Source organism: Anarhichas minor, unplaced genomic scaffold, assembly GCF_050575085.1.
Source record: "Anarhichas minor isolate MPS153535 unplaced genomic scaffold, ASM5057508v1 ptg000024l, whole genome shotgun sequence".
NCBI classification, from domain to species: Eukaryota; Metazoa; Chordata; class Actinopteri; order Perciformes; family Anarhichadidae; genus Anarhichas; species Anarhichas minor.
In genome coordinates, this window is record NW_027466470.1 from 8,817,977 (window position 1) to 8,835,531 (window position 17,555).

At 42.6% G+C, this 17,555-nt stretch overlaps 2 protein-coding genes across 3 annotated transcripts in view; both read left to right on the forward strand.

Moving 5' to 3' along the window:
- The first annotated feature begins 1,001 nt into the window (after positions 1–1,001).
- Positions 1,002–1,901, forward strand: LOC142955901 (uncharacterized). Its single transcript, XM_076097142.1, has one exon. The coding sequence runs from the start codon at positions 1,002–1,004 to the stop codon at positions 1,899–1,901; it is 900 nt and encodes a 299-aa protein (XP_075953257.1).
- A 5,275-nt stretch (positions 1,902–7,176) lies between these two features.
- Positions 7,177–17,555, forward strand: part of LOC142956682 (receptor-type tyrosine-protein phosphatase mu) — a 141,467-nt gene continuing 131,088 nt past the window's right edge. For both annotated transcript variants that reach the window (XM_076098395.1, XM_076098396.1), the window contains exon 1: positions 7,177–7,249. In XM_076098395.1, the coding sequence (XP_075954510.1) occupies positions 7,177–7,249 (73 nt within the window). The remainder of the gene's footprint in view (positions 7,250–17,555) is intronic.

The window sequence follows — 17,555 nt, forward strand, 5'->3', positions numbered from 1 at the left end:
TTTGACATTTTAAAAGGAAGTGGAACAAATAGCATTCCGTGAATGCTACGCAGATACTTAGAGAACTTTTTTAGAGAAAAAGCGTGAAGAACTTTTTGCCTCATCGTGTGAGTTGCTTCGGGGAAAGACAAATTCAAAAATGCAAATGCTCTACAGTGTATGCTTTTACATGAAGAGAGATTCTCCCCTCGGGGCCACATGAATGATATTTTGAATAGCAGTAGAGTTTTCTAGGAACACTCTGGAATGTTCTATAACCTTTCGCACTTGAGATTAAACCAGCTCATGTCTGTGCATAGGGTTCCACTAATACCTTTAAGAACGGCTTCTTCTTTGAGAAATGATTCAGCGTTTTAATGGCTGTCGGCTTGGTGGCATAATCAAGAGATCATGCACAAAGGTTCAGTGGTCGTCACGGAAAGAAAAAAGTATGAAGAGATTATGGTCGCCCCGCAATGGTATGTCAAATATCTGAATTATTTTAAGTGCGAAATGCAATGCACATAGAGAAGATAGCAGGTGTAGTTAACAGAATAATGTGTACCACGTGAGCACCAATGTATTTCTGTGTGTTACGCTATGTGATCTCGGCAGCAACGTCACCTGATTGAGCTCACACCGCATCCTATCCGCAGCGCTGCCCTGCAGTAGTGGGAGGGGAGCAGGGTGCTATCTGTGGACATGCAAAGTGACAGGACCAGCTGGGGTATGAACTCCAGTAAGACAGGCAGTTGGTCTAGGAGAGGCAGCCCACGAGCCCCCATAGCGCTCAATTACAGCAGCCTGCAACTCAACTCGGTGAGAAAAACTCAGTGTAACTGCCAAACATCAGCACTTCTACGACAACCTGTAGAACTGATCATGATCTGCGTGGCTGTTTCAAGAACTTTGGAGATCAATCAGCAGCTATCACCGTTAGTGATCCTCTTATTGTTGGTGATCAGCTAATCGCATGCTGACATCTTGTTATAGGCGACAGAATCAACAGCACTGCGGGGACGATGGGTGGGAAGCAATCTCGCAGTTTCTCCAACAAGGAGCTGAATGAGGTGAGTGTTAATCGAGGCAGGAAGTGTGCTGGGAAAGACGACCAGCCCAGCCTGTCCTCGGCCGCCGAGAGGATCCGTAGACACACCACGGTGCACTTTGGCTACAGCACCCTCAGCCTGGCCATGCGGGCCCTCGATGAAATCCCCTCTGAGCTGTGGGAGCTCCGGGAACTACAAAAGCTAAACTTATCCATGAACTGCCTCTGCTCTCTGCCCCCGGCCCTGGGCGCTCTGGAAAATCTGGTGATCCTCAACTTGTGGGGTAACAACCTGTCCAGCCTCCCGGCCGAGATCAGCCTCCTAAAGAAGCTTCGCGTGCTTTTCGCCTGTCGCAACCGCCTGAGCGAGGTCCCAGAGGAGCTGGGCTCCTGCACCTGCCTGGAGGTGCTCAGTCTGGCCAATAACCAGATCACGGGCCTCCCCGGCAGCCTGGCAGCCATGCACAACCTGACCAAACTCAATCTCAGCCACAACCGCATCGCACACATCCCCACCTGCGTCTACAGCATGAAGGGCCTCGTCTTTCTCCATCTGGCTTGCAACCGCCTGGAGACCATTGCGGACCAGATCCAGGACTTGGTGAACCTGAAGATCCTCATCGTGGAGGGAAACAGTATCCACACACTGCCTAAGACGCTGTGCTTCCTGGAGTCTTTAGAACTTCTCAACGTTGACTTCAATGACCTGCAAAATGTGCCGATGGAAATGTACCTGCTGAGCAGGCTCGGGAGGTTGGCCTGCCACCCACTGGATAAAGGACTTCATATTATCCACAACCCCCTCCTCAAGCCTATCCAGGAGGTGCTACAAGGCGGACTCAGTGCCCTCTATAACTACCTCAAGCCCACGTGAGGGACTACCACTGTGTGTGCATTTGTGTGTGCGTGTGTGAGTGTGTGTGCGTGTGTGTGTGTGTGGGTGTGAATCTAAAAGAGTCATAATGGGATGTTGGCACCAGTCGGCACGTGGTGGTCATGCTGTGAGCCATAGCTGTTGCCACAAACGGCCTAATTGTATTAAGATATTATCACTCAACACAAATGACCAGTATTCAGTATTTATATTATTATCTCCTGTTTTTTTTATGTCATGCAAAAGCTGGGTTAAAAATAAACAACAAGTAACTGCTGTGTCGTGTGCAAACATTTGTTAATCCACAGCAAAGGGTTCAGAGCAAGTCGCTTGGCTCACGCAGAAATTCACAGGTCTACATTTGGGGGCCGATTACTGGTCAGTTGATCTTGTTTGGCCTGTGGCAGAGCGGGGCCACGGGGGTTACTTCAGCTACATATCACCAGCCTCTTTGTTGGATTCAGGACATGGGGATCAGGTGCGTAAAGTCAGTGGAAATAATGATGGAGGGGGGGGGGGGGGGGGCTTAAGATCTGCAAAATAATAAAACAAACCACAACAGGGACTTAAACTCTGATTAAATGTAGTTCCACTCCATCGGATCAGAGCAGGGCTGCTGGGTGGCAGATCATCTGAGGTTGTCGGGTGTTGTCACACAAACCATTTCAAGCAATGGAAAAAAAAAACTTGATTGAAAATTGCGTCACGAAAAAGATGTGGACTACTGTGGAACAAATTATTCAATTCAATTAAAATGATTTTAAGCAAATGTATATGTAATTAAAGCTCAAGAAGCTTCTAAGTGGACGTTTGATTTTAGATTATTTTGTTACAAATTTGGATCAGCAATTACAATAGCACGCCAAATATACATCAAGCAAAAATAAGCACAATAATGAATTAATATAGTCATCATGCAAAAATGTTCAAATATGTAACATGTTATTAGTATTTTATAAAGTGTAAATATTGGCTAGAAAAATTGCATGCCTGTCCAGCAAGGACATATGGAAATAAAAGTTTAAAAAGAGCTGCTGTAAATTAAACGGAGTTTGTGTCAACTTGGCTGCCCAGATATTAATGGGGTTTAGATGTCACAACATTTAAGACAAGTGAAGATTGAAGGTGCTATATAAAAGTGACCTCTGTTGGTATGTACCTGTTACTACTTTAGTCAAAGTGAATGCTGGGCTATCCACTCTGCCTCTCTCCCTCTCTCTCTCTCTCTCTCTCTCTCTCTCTCTCTCTCTAACACACACACACACACACACACACACACACACACACACACACACACACACATACACGAACAACCCACGCATTCATGATGGATGAACCCCTCCTGAATAAGTCTTTGTCCTAGATAGTGATCATGGGACATGTTGTCAAATAAAGCTTCTATAAAGATATTGCATCAATGTGAGTCAGATGACCTGAATTCAGGTGCTCTGTGGTTGTGTTACTATTTTAGTGATAATACAAAATACAATGACTTTGGCGTCTTGTGCAACTTGTTTAGCATTAACTGAACATATACATGTGTATATATATATATATATATATATATATATATATATATACTGTATAGTGATAGACAGAAACATTCCATCAGTAACTAACAGTCTAAAACAATTATTCTGATTTCATAATCGAAAGGTCGGGGGTCTTTTGAAATGCAAACATTGACCTGTGTACAGTCAAGTAAAACACACTTCTATGACAATTAATTAAAATTAATCTTTGCAGTCTGGCGATGCACCTCATTCCACTCAACGTTTCTCACTCACTATAGTGGTCAGCTGTACACCGGGGATCACCCATGACTGCACTTAGCAAGCTTTGTAGGATTTGCTGATCCCATTTAATTGCTGCGTGCTCCGATAACTGTGCTTTATAATGAGACACTGAGCAAAATATAACAACTGGGTGAGCACAGATTGACACCCGTGTTCTTCATTCAAAGGTATTTTGCATTAATAAGCCAAAGCTTGGAAAACAGTTTAGCATCACCAGCAGCCAGTGACTATGAAGGACAGCTAATCAATCTCATATTGAACTTTTGACAATCAAGGCATGGGATAATCAGAATGGAATTAAATAAAATCACTGTTGTTTGGCAGCCACATGAGGAGAAGCTCACTATGGAGAGAAGTTTCTGTGATTTATTCAGTCACACTGAGACTCCTCACATAGGGTGAGGTGATTGGCATTATTGACAAACAGCATTATACTGCCACTTATGTCAATTACTACAACATATTATTTAGCTCATCATTCTTGTGTTTAACTGATTCAAACTGTCCCTGCGGGGAGAAATATGAGTGAGAATAGATTTGCTGAAGGCTGACAGGTTCTTCCTTGGCTGGCGGCGGCTCTCCACAATGAAATGTCAATATCACCTATTCAATAGCACAGTATGTTGTTCAGAAATCAGCAACAGTGAGTCACTGAAATGGTAGGCCGCTGTTATAACCTTTGAGGATATGGAATCTTTTGATCCTGGTCTGGTATCAATTTTGGAGCCACTTCCTTCCTGTTCAATCACTGTAATGTCATCGTCTTTCTGTATCTTGCTTTGAGAGCGCGATGAAAGTAGCCTAAGCTTGTGAAAGGTTACTGGGTAAAAATAAAAGTGGCAAGTACATGTGGCACAGGGCTTGTTTTTGTTATCACAGATGAAGGCGTTCATTGATTCTAATACAGGGGTTCTTAACTCATTTACTTTGACAAAATGGAAATGATGATTTGATTGAAAACATAAGCGAAAATAATGGATAAATGGTGGAAAAGGTTACCGAAAATAATGCTGGAAAATTGTCAAAACTGTTAACTAAAAGCAAAATGGTGAAAAAGCTAAGCACTGGATAAATGTTTGAACTAGATCAAAGTCGTGGCAAATGACCAACTTCGGCTTCTCCAAGTTGTACAAATGAAAACCTATGTAAACCTGACAAAAACGGATTTCTGAAAGAAATTGCGAACAATATCCACTTCTATGTAAAATCCAGTCTAAAATCAATACAAAAGAACACATTTGGAACACAATGGCTGGTGTTGAAGAGATAAGATATAGGCCAATTTGTTGAACATGATTTAGGACTGTGTTTATGAAGAACCTAAAACACAGCCCTCAATCACACACTCACAAACACTCTCTGTCTCTCTCTTTGTCTCTCTCTGTCTCTCTCTCTCTCTCTCTCTCTCTCTTGGCGAGTGCAAACAATGATGCTATCCATTCATTCCTCCATCCAATCGGAGGAGTTTACATTCTCATCAATTCCCATGACAGCTCGGCTCAGACTGGTATTCATGCATTCCTGGCAACATAACTGCTTCAGCCGAGACAATACCTAAAAACCACAAAAACAAAAACATGTGGCGCTTCTATGAAATGCTTCAGCCATTGTTTCGAGAACTTATGGAGAAAAACAACAACCGGAGCCATATATCCTTGACAACACAAGGTCATTTTCAGGCTAAATGTAGACCCATGTCAATTTGGCTGCATTTTAATTAGCAATGAAAAGTGCTGGTACAAGTGAAATCACCATGTGTGTTTATGCATGCAAAAAACAATAAGGGAATGACATTGGTTGACTTTGTCATTAGTTGCTTCTCCATCCCTCTGTTTGACATTGCTCTGAGAAAACCCTCCAGTTGTTTGCACTTGCCGTCTCAGATAAGACTAATTTTGAACAAATATTTGCATATATTAAAGTAAGGCATCATTATTGATTCATTAAAGCTGAAATGAATGTGTGTGTGTGTGACGATGTGGCTCTGTTATGACATGTCAACCACTGAGCTCCTCTTGAAGGTTGGCCTGTGTTTCCCTTTAATGGGATCAATGCATGAATTTAAATCATAAAGGACACACAAGGTGAACTGTGATTAAGAATCCAGCTGGAAAATATTTTAAGGAAATATTGCCTTAATAAACTAACGTGTCAAGTTGAGCATTAAAAGGGCTTAATTTTCTTCATATCACATGATCTTCATCAGCAGATTGGGATTCATTCATTCATTAATTGACATTCAAAATGATGGCTTTCTGATAATAACCCATTCATATTTGTACCTAAATGATAACCAGTGTAAAGTTTTTTTTTAAATTCAGTCTGTCTTCATTATGAACTTGATTCTGAACTGAGAATATTCTGAAGAATTCTGCTACAGAAAATGACGCATTACTTCAGTTTGGGGTCTCAGACACCGCAGCTTTAAATCATGGTTAAATTCAAAGGATATTATGATCTATATCTGTGATTGGTGTTGACAATGCATTTTTATACAGAACTGCTCCCAAAAGCCGAAATAAGTCAATTTAGTTTTTCTGTTGTTGGAGTTCTATACGAGTTAACTCACAAGACTCAGGTCTAAGTGACCTCACACATAGATGACATCACTATGTAAGATAATATCCTGTAGCAACATTTCTTTGTCTTTGAACTACTTTCTGGCAAACAAAAGACACGTATATTTGCTCATGCATATCTCACATAAGACACAAAGCATGACATATTTACTTATTTGGTGAGATAGACTACTAATTTCTCTATTTTGTCCCCTGCAGCAAATGTCCAGTTTGTGGTAAAGGGAAAGGGAAGGGGTTACCCATGTTAATACCTTTCTACATATTGTGCTTCATTAGAAAATAATCATATAATAATTCTTCCATTTTTGTTAATGTTAGATATTACTTTATGATAATCTAAAGCTGTTATTATTAATGTTGTATCACCACCTTAAATTAATGATGGCTGACTTGGTAAACAGCCCACAGGTTCTTTACATGGCCCGGGTTAAATGCACTACTTCACCTCGAACCAACTTCTCCCACAAGCTGGTCCAAATAAACGCCAATAGAGTGCCAGGAGGAGGAGGAGGAGGAGGAGGAGGAGGAGGAGGGCACAACTCCGCCTGTCTGCTCTACTCACAGGCGGGGGCTCACGCGCGCCCTCTACCGGGGACACGGCGCGCGCACAGCCGCTGCTCTCCTGGAGCTGCCGGACCTCTCAATCCACGCGTAATTCCGGAATCAAGACTCACTCACACATTCCTCCTCCAAGTGTGGAGCAAGCCGGCAAGGAGCAGCCGCGTCGGCGACAGTGTCCTCTCACAGCCCGACAGCGCGCCAGGGACAGAGGGACAGGGCCGAAGACACTTTAGATTTGACACTAAAAAGTAGAGGTAGGATTCAAGTTGCAATAAAGAAAGAAGAGTTGCCAGTTAACCCCGCGGCTGGGGGGGTTAACGCTACGACGGCGCTGTCGACATGGATAAAGTTATCAATTGCTTGTTTGCTGCAATTACCCTGCTGCTGTCGGCACGAGGGGAAGTTTTTAAAGGTAAGGAGGATTACCTGGAAATGTTTACACGTACAGAACATATGCGCAGTCCTGTTTTACGCTTCAGCCGCGAGACAGAGTGGAGGGGAAAGGCACTGAAAGTCAGTTTGCCCACTATTTTTGCCTGGTAGTTTACTCGCAATTTTACTAATAACTGTGCGGTGAAATTAGCTTTGTTTAATGTTTGTGGTGTTTATTAGCTTTGTCTGATGTGCGTGGCGATGTGCGTGCGTTTGGCACCGGGAAAGTAACGCAAGTTACTCAAAGGATGGCATGTTGTAGACAAAATGAGCTTAAAATATACATTTTGCTCCAATTTGTACCAGTTTTGCCGCTACAACGCTGCCTTTCACCGGCAGTAGTTATTTCTCACCTTTTGTGCCGCTGTGCGCAACGAGCAGGTGCGCTACGGGCACCGGAGCAGCTCCCCTACGGCTCCTCTGCTTTCAATGCCACGATTTGCGTGACTCACAAGTTGATGGAGTTTAATGTTTGTGTCTAACTTTATCTTGATAAGTTGCTGTCTAATGTGATTAACCTCAAGGGATCCACGCGCTGAAGTGTCGCCGCGTGTGCCGTCGGTTGTATACGGAGAGGCGATTAGCCAAGCGAGACTTAAACCGTCATTGTTTCACCGTAAACTCCCGAGTGAACTTAATCCGTAATGTCACAGTGACCATGTTGACATTGCTGTCACTTTGTCGTGGAGCTAACCACCTAAAATATGAATTATATTTGGTGGGCATGTTGTTTTCTTCTTCGTCCCAGTGTTTTCCATCCTAAGTGCATAAACAATTCCACTTCTATACATCATATCAAATTCAATGTGTCATACACCTCTACTACCGTAGTCTATACATGACACTTATTTGTTTATTTCCCTTTTTTTCCACTAAGTGCCCTGAAAGAATGGGCGGTTCATGTAATGCACTTTGTATTTAGTAGCTATTTTAATTAAATTAACTGGCTTAAAAGTCAAAATGTGAATAGAACTTGCATGCACTCTGAGAATACATGCTTTTGGTTGTCTCTGAAAAGTGTTTGCTTTGTCTCATTTATTTTCGAGTTTCTCTGCAAATTTGATGGATTTGTTGTTTCATCGACTGTTGATGCAGGCCTCCCCCATCGTTACAAACACAACACTCCTACTCGGATTAATGTCATTCGGGCCACAAGGGCAACTTCATTTGCTGCACGTCTAGCTATTCAAAGCTTTTGTGGAGAAAGTTCATTGGTATTACACAGTGATATGGCTTATTGGAATTACTGAAATAATAGAGCAGACTTTTAGTTTCAGTGTAATGGCTGTAGATTGCCTAGGGGGACTCAATATTCCGAGTCTAATTCAGCCCCTTAAGGGGTCATTCTTTTATCTCCATTAAGGCATTATCTATGTGTAAAATGGTGCATTAGCCTTTATTAATGCCAATCAATATAGAGACAATGAATGTCCAGTCTGAGGGTGACCCATACTGCCAATACAATTAGAGTTGCATTTGGAAACTTGATCAAAATGTGGCCCCATGTCTGAATGGGTTTTATTTTCTATCCTGCTTAGACTCTGAGGAAGCGCTGTGTGTGTGTGTGTGTGTGTGTGTGTGTGTGTGAGGTGAAGTTGTTCTGTGAAGTGTGGCTTCAGTTGTAGCTGCTGGATGCCCTGGGATTCAACAGATAACTGATGCATTTTTCGCAGAGCCTGCTGGGGGCAGCATGGCACACATATAATATGATACCAATATGATGAAGTGAAGCTGCTCCGAGCGGAGGACCACGAGTCAGACGCATAGATCAGAATTCAGATGCACTTTGGAAAGTATTGGTGTAAAAATGTCTGTTTGATTAAGTCTGATTAAACAAAACACATAAGCTGCTGGAAAAAATTACATTTTTGTTTTGTTTTTGTGTCTCCACTTTCTTCAAGCTGCTCTCATTCCTATCTGTGATCTTTTCACAGAGGCCATATAGAAGAGAGACCTTCAGAAGATGCATTAAACAGTTTTATCATAAATTAGATGTTTTTTATCAAGCAGCATGATCGCCGGGGGTCAATTTTAGTGACTGAGAACTCTCTTACCCTGCAGCCCAAAAGTATTCCCAGTCCATTTGTGTGTGAGGTTCATCAGTCTTTCTCGCCGGCAGCCTCAGGACCGGGAGATTTATTGGAGTGGGCTGCACTGTAGGGCTCCCAGTGGGGCCGAAACCATCGATAAATGTGCTCCTAATTGCATGAGTGTGTGTGTAAATATGTAAACCAGGAGAAAATCAATTGGACGTGTGTTGCTCTCTCTGGCGAGGTGACGGATTAGCCACACGCGGATGGAGGGGCTAAATGTGAGCCTGTGCATGCGGCTCGAGACATTTGTTATGGAGAGTATATGTGATGACGGCTCATGTGATAATTAGATCACGGAGGTAACCAGAGTAGTCTACTTCAGTGCACGGTATCAATTCGATCACAGAGAAACAGTCCTTTGGAGGTCTTTTAATTTCCGCAGTAAAAAAAAACCTCCATGATCAGGATCACTCTGCATCAGTTTCATCGCCTTCCTTCGTGAGCTTGTTTACGCACCTGCATGTCTGCTCCTAGTGGCGCGGTAGAGATGAACTGCTCTTTTTTTTTTCTTCTCCCCTCCCTGTTGCATTCACAATGCCCACTGGATGCTCTAGGTTCAGAGAGAAAGCAAAAAAAAGAAAAGAAAACAGCAACACCATAAATCACTTGTTGTGTATTGCCAGTGCTTCTGTTTTCTACATTATGAGGACAGTTTTTTGTTTTTTTCTAGAAGGTCTGGCCTTTGATATCTATACTCTGTCTTTTGCCCGAGCACATTAAATTCCAGGGAGCTGTGCGCTTTGTTATGTTTACCACCTTTTCCAGCAGCCATAAAACCTGCCTTGTTTTCTGATAGGGGTGAGCCATGTGTTGAGAATAATGCCCACGCTTGGAGTGTAGAGCTGCAGTTTGTCATTGCGGAGTGACTGCTGCCGATAGCGTCCTGGTTGACCGATCCTGATTGCCATCCAAGCGGTGACTAAGGAGTAAAACAATACATTGGCTGCTTGGGAAGATAAACGGCACTTCATTTGAAGTCTGGCAATAATTTAGATAGTTTTTCACTCATGAAATGTTTCTTCTTTCCTCCTTCCTCTTCTCCCAGCTGACTCAGATTTAATAGAGACTTTTGCAAAAGGTGTCCTGAAGGGTGGCAGTTTCCTTTGTGTGAGCCAGTGGAGAATGAAATTAAATATGCATGTGATTTTTTTTAAAAATTTCTTTCTTTCTTTCTCGATGGCTTCAACCAATGTTGGAGGAGGAGGGGGAAAAAAAAGCTCCATGGTGATTGATGATAGTACAAAGCAGAAAGTGAGGTGTCTACATTCTTCTGTAATTTTGCTTTTCAGACACTTTTATTGTGATGATAATGAATGCAGTGGAAACACATGGATTTACTGAAGCTGTTCAAACACTGCGGGTACATGTGTGAGTTCCTCGAAAAGTGTCTGAGTTTGTCAGCAGGGCTGTCTTAAGACTGATCACAGCAGGTAGACGGGAAGGGGGGGGGTACTTTAAAAACGAAACTTTAGGAACTTGCACACATTGGGAGTGTAGACCATTCGTTTGAAGTGACTAGACTGACGGGAGTATTATCCATACTTCACGAGTAGAGAGGTCGAGTGAAAAATATGATCACTGCAGTCTGATTTCTAACGGGTCTACAGGACTTCAGTACCTTATTGTACATTGTGTGGCCTGTCAATATCTGTGCATCTTAGTTTTACACTCAATAGCAAACGCCCGATAAATACACCCGACACTAAAGCAAAACAGCTGTCAGTGATGTAAGTAGCATTGGTCCATTTGTTTTTTTGGGGTTAAACATTTATTTTATGCAACATGATATCACATCAAGATATTTCCAGACCATCCACATTGCAAAATGAAATATAAAATAATCTGCTATCAGAAGCACTTGTAGGAAACAGGTGTCCTTCAAAAGGATCAAGAAGAATTTTTTGTTGTTGTGAAAAATCCATCATATAAGAGGAAGAGGTCTAGTGATTTGCTATCCTCATTAGACTTATCATAGCAGAATCAGAAAACATGTTGCTTTCTTAGCGAAGGGCACACAGCTTGACGCATTATTCAGCTTTGTCTCAATGGGAGAAGTCAGCATCTGTTCTCTGGAAGTTGCCACGAGGCATTCTTGGAAATGTAGGAAATCAGTAACTGAAGTAGGAGATAAGAGAGGTTGAGGAAAAGTCGAAAAAAGTTAACCGCATTTCATTACAAAATAACTTCAGAGACACCGTAAAACATCACAAAAATGATGATGCATAGCGGTGCAAGAGCAACCAAAGGTGGACTTTTCCATTCATTTAGGCAGCAGGTAACAGAACCAATGCAGAGATTAAATCAGGGATCTGTCCTCTTCAATCTTGTATTATAGACACAGTTTGTAACCCTTTTTACATGGTACATAAGCCGGTTTGTTACACAACTGTATTCACGTGGGACACATTAATTCATAGATTGTGTTTACAGTCGAGGATCAGTATGATTTCCTGATAAACAGGTGATGGAATGTTTTAAATTTACGTCACATTGTGATAGTTTTTTACTTCATAAACGGTCTTTAACTTCTGTGAAAAACAAACTAAAAGTGAATAAAAGTGGTATTACGGGTTGGCTTAAGAAGGTAACGGAAAGTGCAGTCTATTTGCACAGTGGCACATTTTTGTCTCTGTACACATGGGATTTCAAATTTCCTATGAGTTCGTCCTGACGCTCAGCTTTAATGTGGAGGTGTTCACATCTTCATCAGATGAGCACTGCACAGAGTGTAGCCCTTTTTAGACCCCTTTTTAGGGCACAGAAAGCAATTGGCTAGTAATGAGCTAATCCGATGCTCGGATGCAGCACATTAAACAGCATGTCAACTTACCTGCAAATGCCACTTTCTTCTGGTTAGATTGTTTAATTCAGAGACCACTACCAACACGCTGTCTGCCTATGACGTGCAGCGCATATTTGATATTCTGTGTTGAACCCTTTACCGAGCAATGACCCCCAAGCATCAGCTGACACTCTGGTCTGCAGCGAGTCAAACACGTGATCATTTAGACACAGTCAGATGACTGACCCCGGCCTGTAAACAACATTACACTGTTGACCATCAAAAGCTCTTTGGGAGCTTTCACTCTATGTTTTGAGATCATTGTCCTGCTGCACTGTCTTGAGATGGGTGGGGGGGGGGGGGGGGCTTTGTATAAAATGGCTACTGTTCAATAACATGAGTTTGAAATTAAAGCTCAATCTAAGGCTTGGAGATTAAATTAAAGCTGACGGCACTTTGAAATAAAACGATGACTTTCGCGGTTGAAGCCAAAGTACAGAGCCAACACAACAACAAACATGTGACTGTCCAAAAACACCCAAAGTCTGCACTGTAAGTATGGGAAGTTAAGTGCTGGCCTATTGCAGGCCCTTCAAACACAAAGTCTTACCAATATGGTTCATCATCTTCATATCCCTTGAGTGCCACTCCACATTCAATCATTAGCTGTTGATTTGCAAGTGATTTTATTTACATACTTGAGAGGCGGTAATAGTTTGAAGTTGGTTCTCGAGGCGGCTGATGTGGCTCTGTTATCTGGGAGCTCTGCAACGGAATGATAATTGGCCTTGAGATGTGACTGTGTGAAGGATGCTGGACAAACAGAGATGCTCTAATTATACACAGCTCCTTCTTCAAATGAAGAGGATAAAAGCTAATGAATCACACACAGGCCAGCGCAGGGGCTGCCTAATGAAGAGCGGGTGAGAGACAGAGAGGGGAGTGTTTGTAAGAGAGAGGAAGTGTTTGTGTGTGTGTGTGTGTGTGTGTGTGTGTGTGTGTGTGTGTGTGTGAGTAAGGCATGCTCGAACAATTCTGTGATCTCATCACCATGTCTAAAAAAAAAAAATAAAAAAAAAAAGAAAGAAAACAACCCTCGGTAGAAAAACAACAACTTACTATGCAGCAGATCATGTTTACTGAAGTCTGCATTCGTTGTAGGTGGCTCAGAGAGTCAAGGCACCCAGGAAAATCTCACTAATTAATGCTCCAAGGGTCTCAATTGTTATTAATGGTGACGAGGAGGCACCGAGGGAGGAGTAGGAGAAGCAGTTTGAATCAGTTTAAATCATTACAGCGCGTCTGCTCTATTGATAGTTAGGCATCATATCTGCGGTGGATGGCAGCTCACTTTTATTCAAAATTTTAAAAAAAAGGTGCGTTTTATTTTTTGTTATTTGAAAAGCTCCTGCTGTCCTTAGAATTAAATCTACATCAGAGACCACTGACTGGCAGTTTCTCCGATGGTTTTACACTTGGATTGAATCGACCCCGACCCCGGCACGTACCTCACTTATCTTCAAAAGCTGCCGTTCAATCAGCTAGTTTCTATTCAGCATTGTCGCCTAAGGGGTTAGCATGTGGACTGAAATTGATTCTGATAGAGCACACTTTGATATTTGGTTCAGGTGAGCGTATAGCCTTGACCTGGAGCGTGAAGCTTTAATTTCAAGTCCTGTCAAATGAAAGTCCTGCCACCGCTTTGACGCTGGAGTCACGTAGCTAAAAGGTGCAAAGTTTCTTGCGTAATTTCATGAATAACTCAAGTTGCCTCCTTCACGGGACAAGTGCACTTTGCTAACTTGGAGGAGACTCTGTTTCGTGCCAAAAAGCTGTCCGCATAGGCGGCTGCTCCTCACACAACTGGCGGTGTAGTGTAGGTGGTTGCAGTGAGAGGAGGAGGTGGGGGGCTGCTACTGCTGTTTCACCTTGTCTCCTGTTATTTATTAGGTTTCTGTCAAGGCTCAGGCACCAGGCAGGTGTACATCCCTTCTCCTCCTCTCCCCATCCGGGCCTTACGAGTATAACCAGGGGCAAAATTCTCCATTACTGTCAGTCTGAATCTGTAGCCGTCACATTAGCACACGTCATGCAGTCATTAATGCATTAGGCCTGGTTTGAGTGCCAGTTATTTGCATTGGCTTTTACACTGTCTATTTGCCCTTGTGCTAAAAGCTGCCTTAGCTGAACCTATTGACCATTTAACTGTTCAATAATGAAGCGATCCCTGAGGATGAATCAGGCCTCACCGGTCCAGTTGAATAATGGTTATGAGGACGAGAAGAAAACAGCATTAACTATCATATACATTTTCACGGTCTTTTGAGAGGGAGGCAGAGTGTGGCAACATTTTATTTATCTACTGTATGTTTTCACTGAAGCCGTATCCCTCTCGCATATGATCTCACCACTAACAACCGAGTACGCCATCATCCACACCTGTCCTCCACTTCGTCCTCCCAAAGCAGAATGCACCTGATTATGCTCCCATCGGTCACACTCTGGCGCCTATTTGGAGGCTGTTATCTGTTTGCGGTGGAGACTCCTCGGGGAAGCATACGGCCGATAAGAGACTGTTGTTCTGTAAACAGCCCTCTGACCTCCTCGGGCTGGGCTCGGCTCCATTTCAAATGGGTCTCTTTTGTATTGGCCCTAAGCTCAAACCGCCGCGTGACTGATTCCCCAGGGGGGAGGCTTAATGGCATTACTGTACGCTCCACACTGTGCGGGGTGGTCACTCCGGAGCTGTCGGAGCCAGAGGGGTGTGTGTGTGCATGCCTTCAGAAACGGAAGGAAAGAGGGAGAATAAGACGGTGGGAACGATGTTGCAGACAAGACGCGCTGTTGTCTCTTGCTGAGCATTTGGGAAAACAAGGATGATAATGTGAACGACCCTTTTATGCCCGTTATCTGGAGGTAGCTTGTGGGAACGGAATCAGTTGATGATAGAGTGGTGTTTTCATTTAATGTCAATCACCATTTTAGTTTTTAACCGCGTGGCGAACTTCTTATCGCAACATGAATTACATTCTCACTTGTCCCTGTCTGTTTACTCACTGGAATCTGACACGAGACAAGTGCATTAGTCTTCTGGGGACAACTTGGCTAACTGCTGGACCTTCAACTATCAAAGGCTGTCAGTCGGCTCCACCGATGTCAGCTCCGTTTTTAACACGCTCCTTGTTTAATTTGCCAGTGCGTCTGAGCAAACAATGCATTGGAAATCAGTAGCCACGGGCTGGAGTGCAGTGATCTGTTGTGCTAAATCACTTTAGTGTTAAACACTGCTTCATCGAAACAGCTATTGAGACACACAGCTGCAGGGGCCCGTATTAACGACAGAGCAAACACAAAACAATAACTAGAAAAAATGAAGCTTGGCTCGAAGCTCGACTCCCACCCTATAATCAGGGTTTGTCACGCTAAAGAAATTACAGGGCACAGGAGTCATTAGAAGTGCGGGTGCATCGCCGCGTTGCAAGCGGAAACAAAGTTGAAAACGCATGTTTTTGGAATAATGCACATCCGAGTAAACAAACCGGTGAAAATCCGACAAGTTGATTATAATGATAGTTCGCTGCTGGCCGGGAAGATGAATTCAGTTGGATGTGATGTCTCAGAGACTTATTGGTATCAGGGCAAAGGAGTAATTAATGTGGAAAGCCTCTAGCATTAGCTGGTTTTTCAGCAACGTTATCATCAGCCCTGCCGCAGTGTCGCTTACTGGATCACGACAAATAGCACTCCATTAAAACCAGTTCCAACAAAATTTACTTGTTTTTTTTTATTTCTGAGAAACTATTAAAGTGAAATCTTAGTTTGTTTGAGTTCTACTGTTAAAGCAGTTTGTCCAGTTGTCTTTCTGCACTCTGTAGCCTCAAGAACTACAACTGAAATGCTCTGAACACTATGTGAATATTTTTCTGTAATGCGTGTGAATATCATTACCCACTGCTGAAGCGATGGTTTGACTATAATGCAAACATATCTTTTCCCTTTTCCCTGTCCTACTAAGTCTTTGAGCAAGTCCCAGGGCTAACGGAGAATTTCCCTGTTGCCGTTCCCAGATCTCTAAATGGGGCATTATTCATAATAGGATTCCAGCTGAAGGTAGGCAGTAGAGACATTCATAAAATGAGGCAGGGCCAAGAAAACATTGTATTCACACCAGAATCATGTATTTTTTTCAGGTTTCCTGTTTTGTCACCACATAGCTTTGTTTAACCAAATGTCTATTTTGTCTATTTTGCTTGTAGTTGTGTTGCCTGCTGTTGGTTAGCATGATGCTAGCTAACGAAAAATCTAAAGAAAAAAAATGTAAGACAAACTATGGAACCTTTATCTACTAAACCTACCTATTTCTTTGTGTAACGTTACTTAAATTTATATTGCTTGTCATGGCATTTATCACTGTGCTTCTATATCGATTTACCATTTTCTTCCTACAAGTTGACCCTTTGCTAAGCCCCGCCCCCTGCTGCTACTGCTCCATCAAGCTGTCAGAGCTACCATGGAGCCCACACTGTCACTAACTGCACTCCCTGGATAAATATTATCTTATGTTTGGTAAGAGAAGAAGGGTAGCCTAACATTTTAAAAACGTATACCTCCTTCCAACTTCTCCGGGTAACGAGTATCCATATTACACAACGTTGAACTGTGAAATCTACAAAACCAGCCTGAAAATAAAGAAAATCTGAACTGATAGCATGAGAATCTATGAAGCAGAGCCGAGAGTTGTAGGAGCCTTGATCAGAGCTGGACGATGCTACGCTTTGATTGGCCAGTTTGAGGGTAAAATTGACTCGTCGAACTCATTGCCTAGGTTTTTCTAGAGCCAACGAGTGCAAGGTCTTGACGTTTTGTGTCAGATTTTCTCATTCTCTGCACAGTAAAACAAAAATAATTTCATCACTTAGGTGTATATTGCAAGTAATTTAGCAAATTGCTTGTGTTTCTTTTGACAGCACTTTTGTATAACATACTGAGTATGTACTACCCTCTATTCTGCAACACGTTTGCAGGCAAAAAGTATCATTTCAGTGCCAGATTTTATATTCATCCTACTCATGTCCATGTCAGCCTCCTGACTTAAATGATTTATTAATTAAATCATTTCATGTCTCCAGTCGAGACTCTCACAGTACTGAAGGTATATTTCTTTTTATTAAGCCATGTAGTACTTCACTCAACTTGAGACTGACATCAGTGACATCGATGCATATAGCTTCTTTTGAGCAAACCGTAGGGAAAACCTTATTGAACATATGAACGTGAGCAGAATTAAGTGTTAATATCTGTGAATTTCTGATACACCATGCTCCCCTTGGACAGGCCAGTGTTGCTCCACGGCCTTATTTGGTCCCTGGGAAGTCGCGGCAGCATCAAACAGTGTTGATCAGGATTGCCGT

Coding starts and splice junctions, on each gene's coding strand:
- LOC142955901 (XM_076097142.1), top strand. CDS start 1,002: ATGGGTGGGAAGCAATCTCGCAGTTTCTCCAACAAGGAGCTGAATGAG.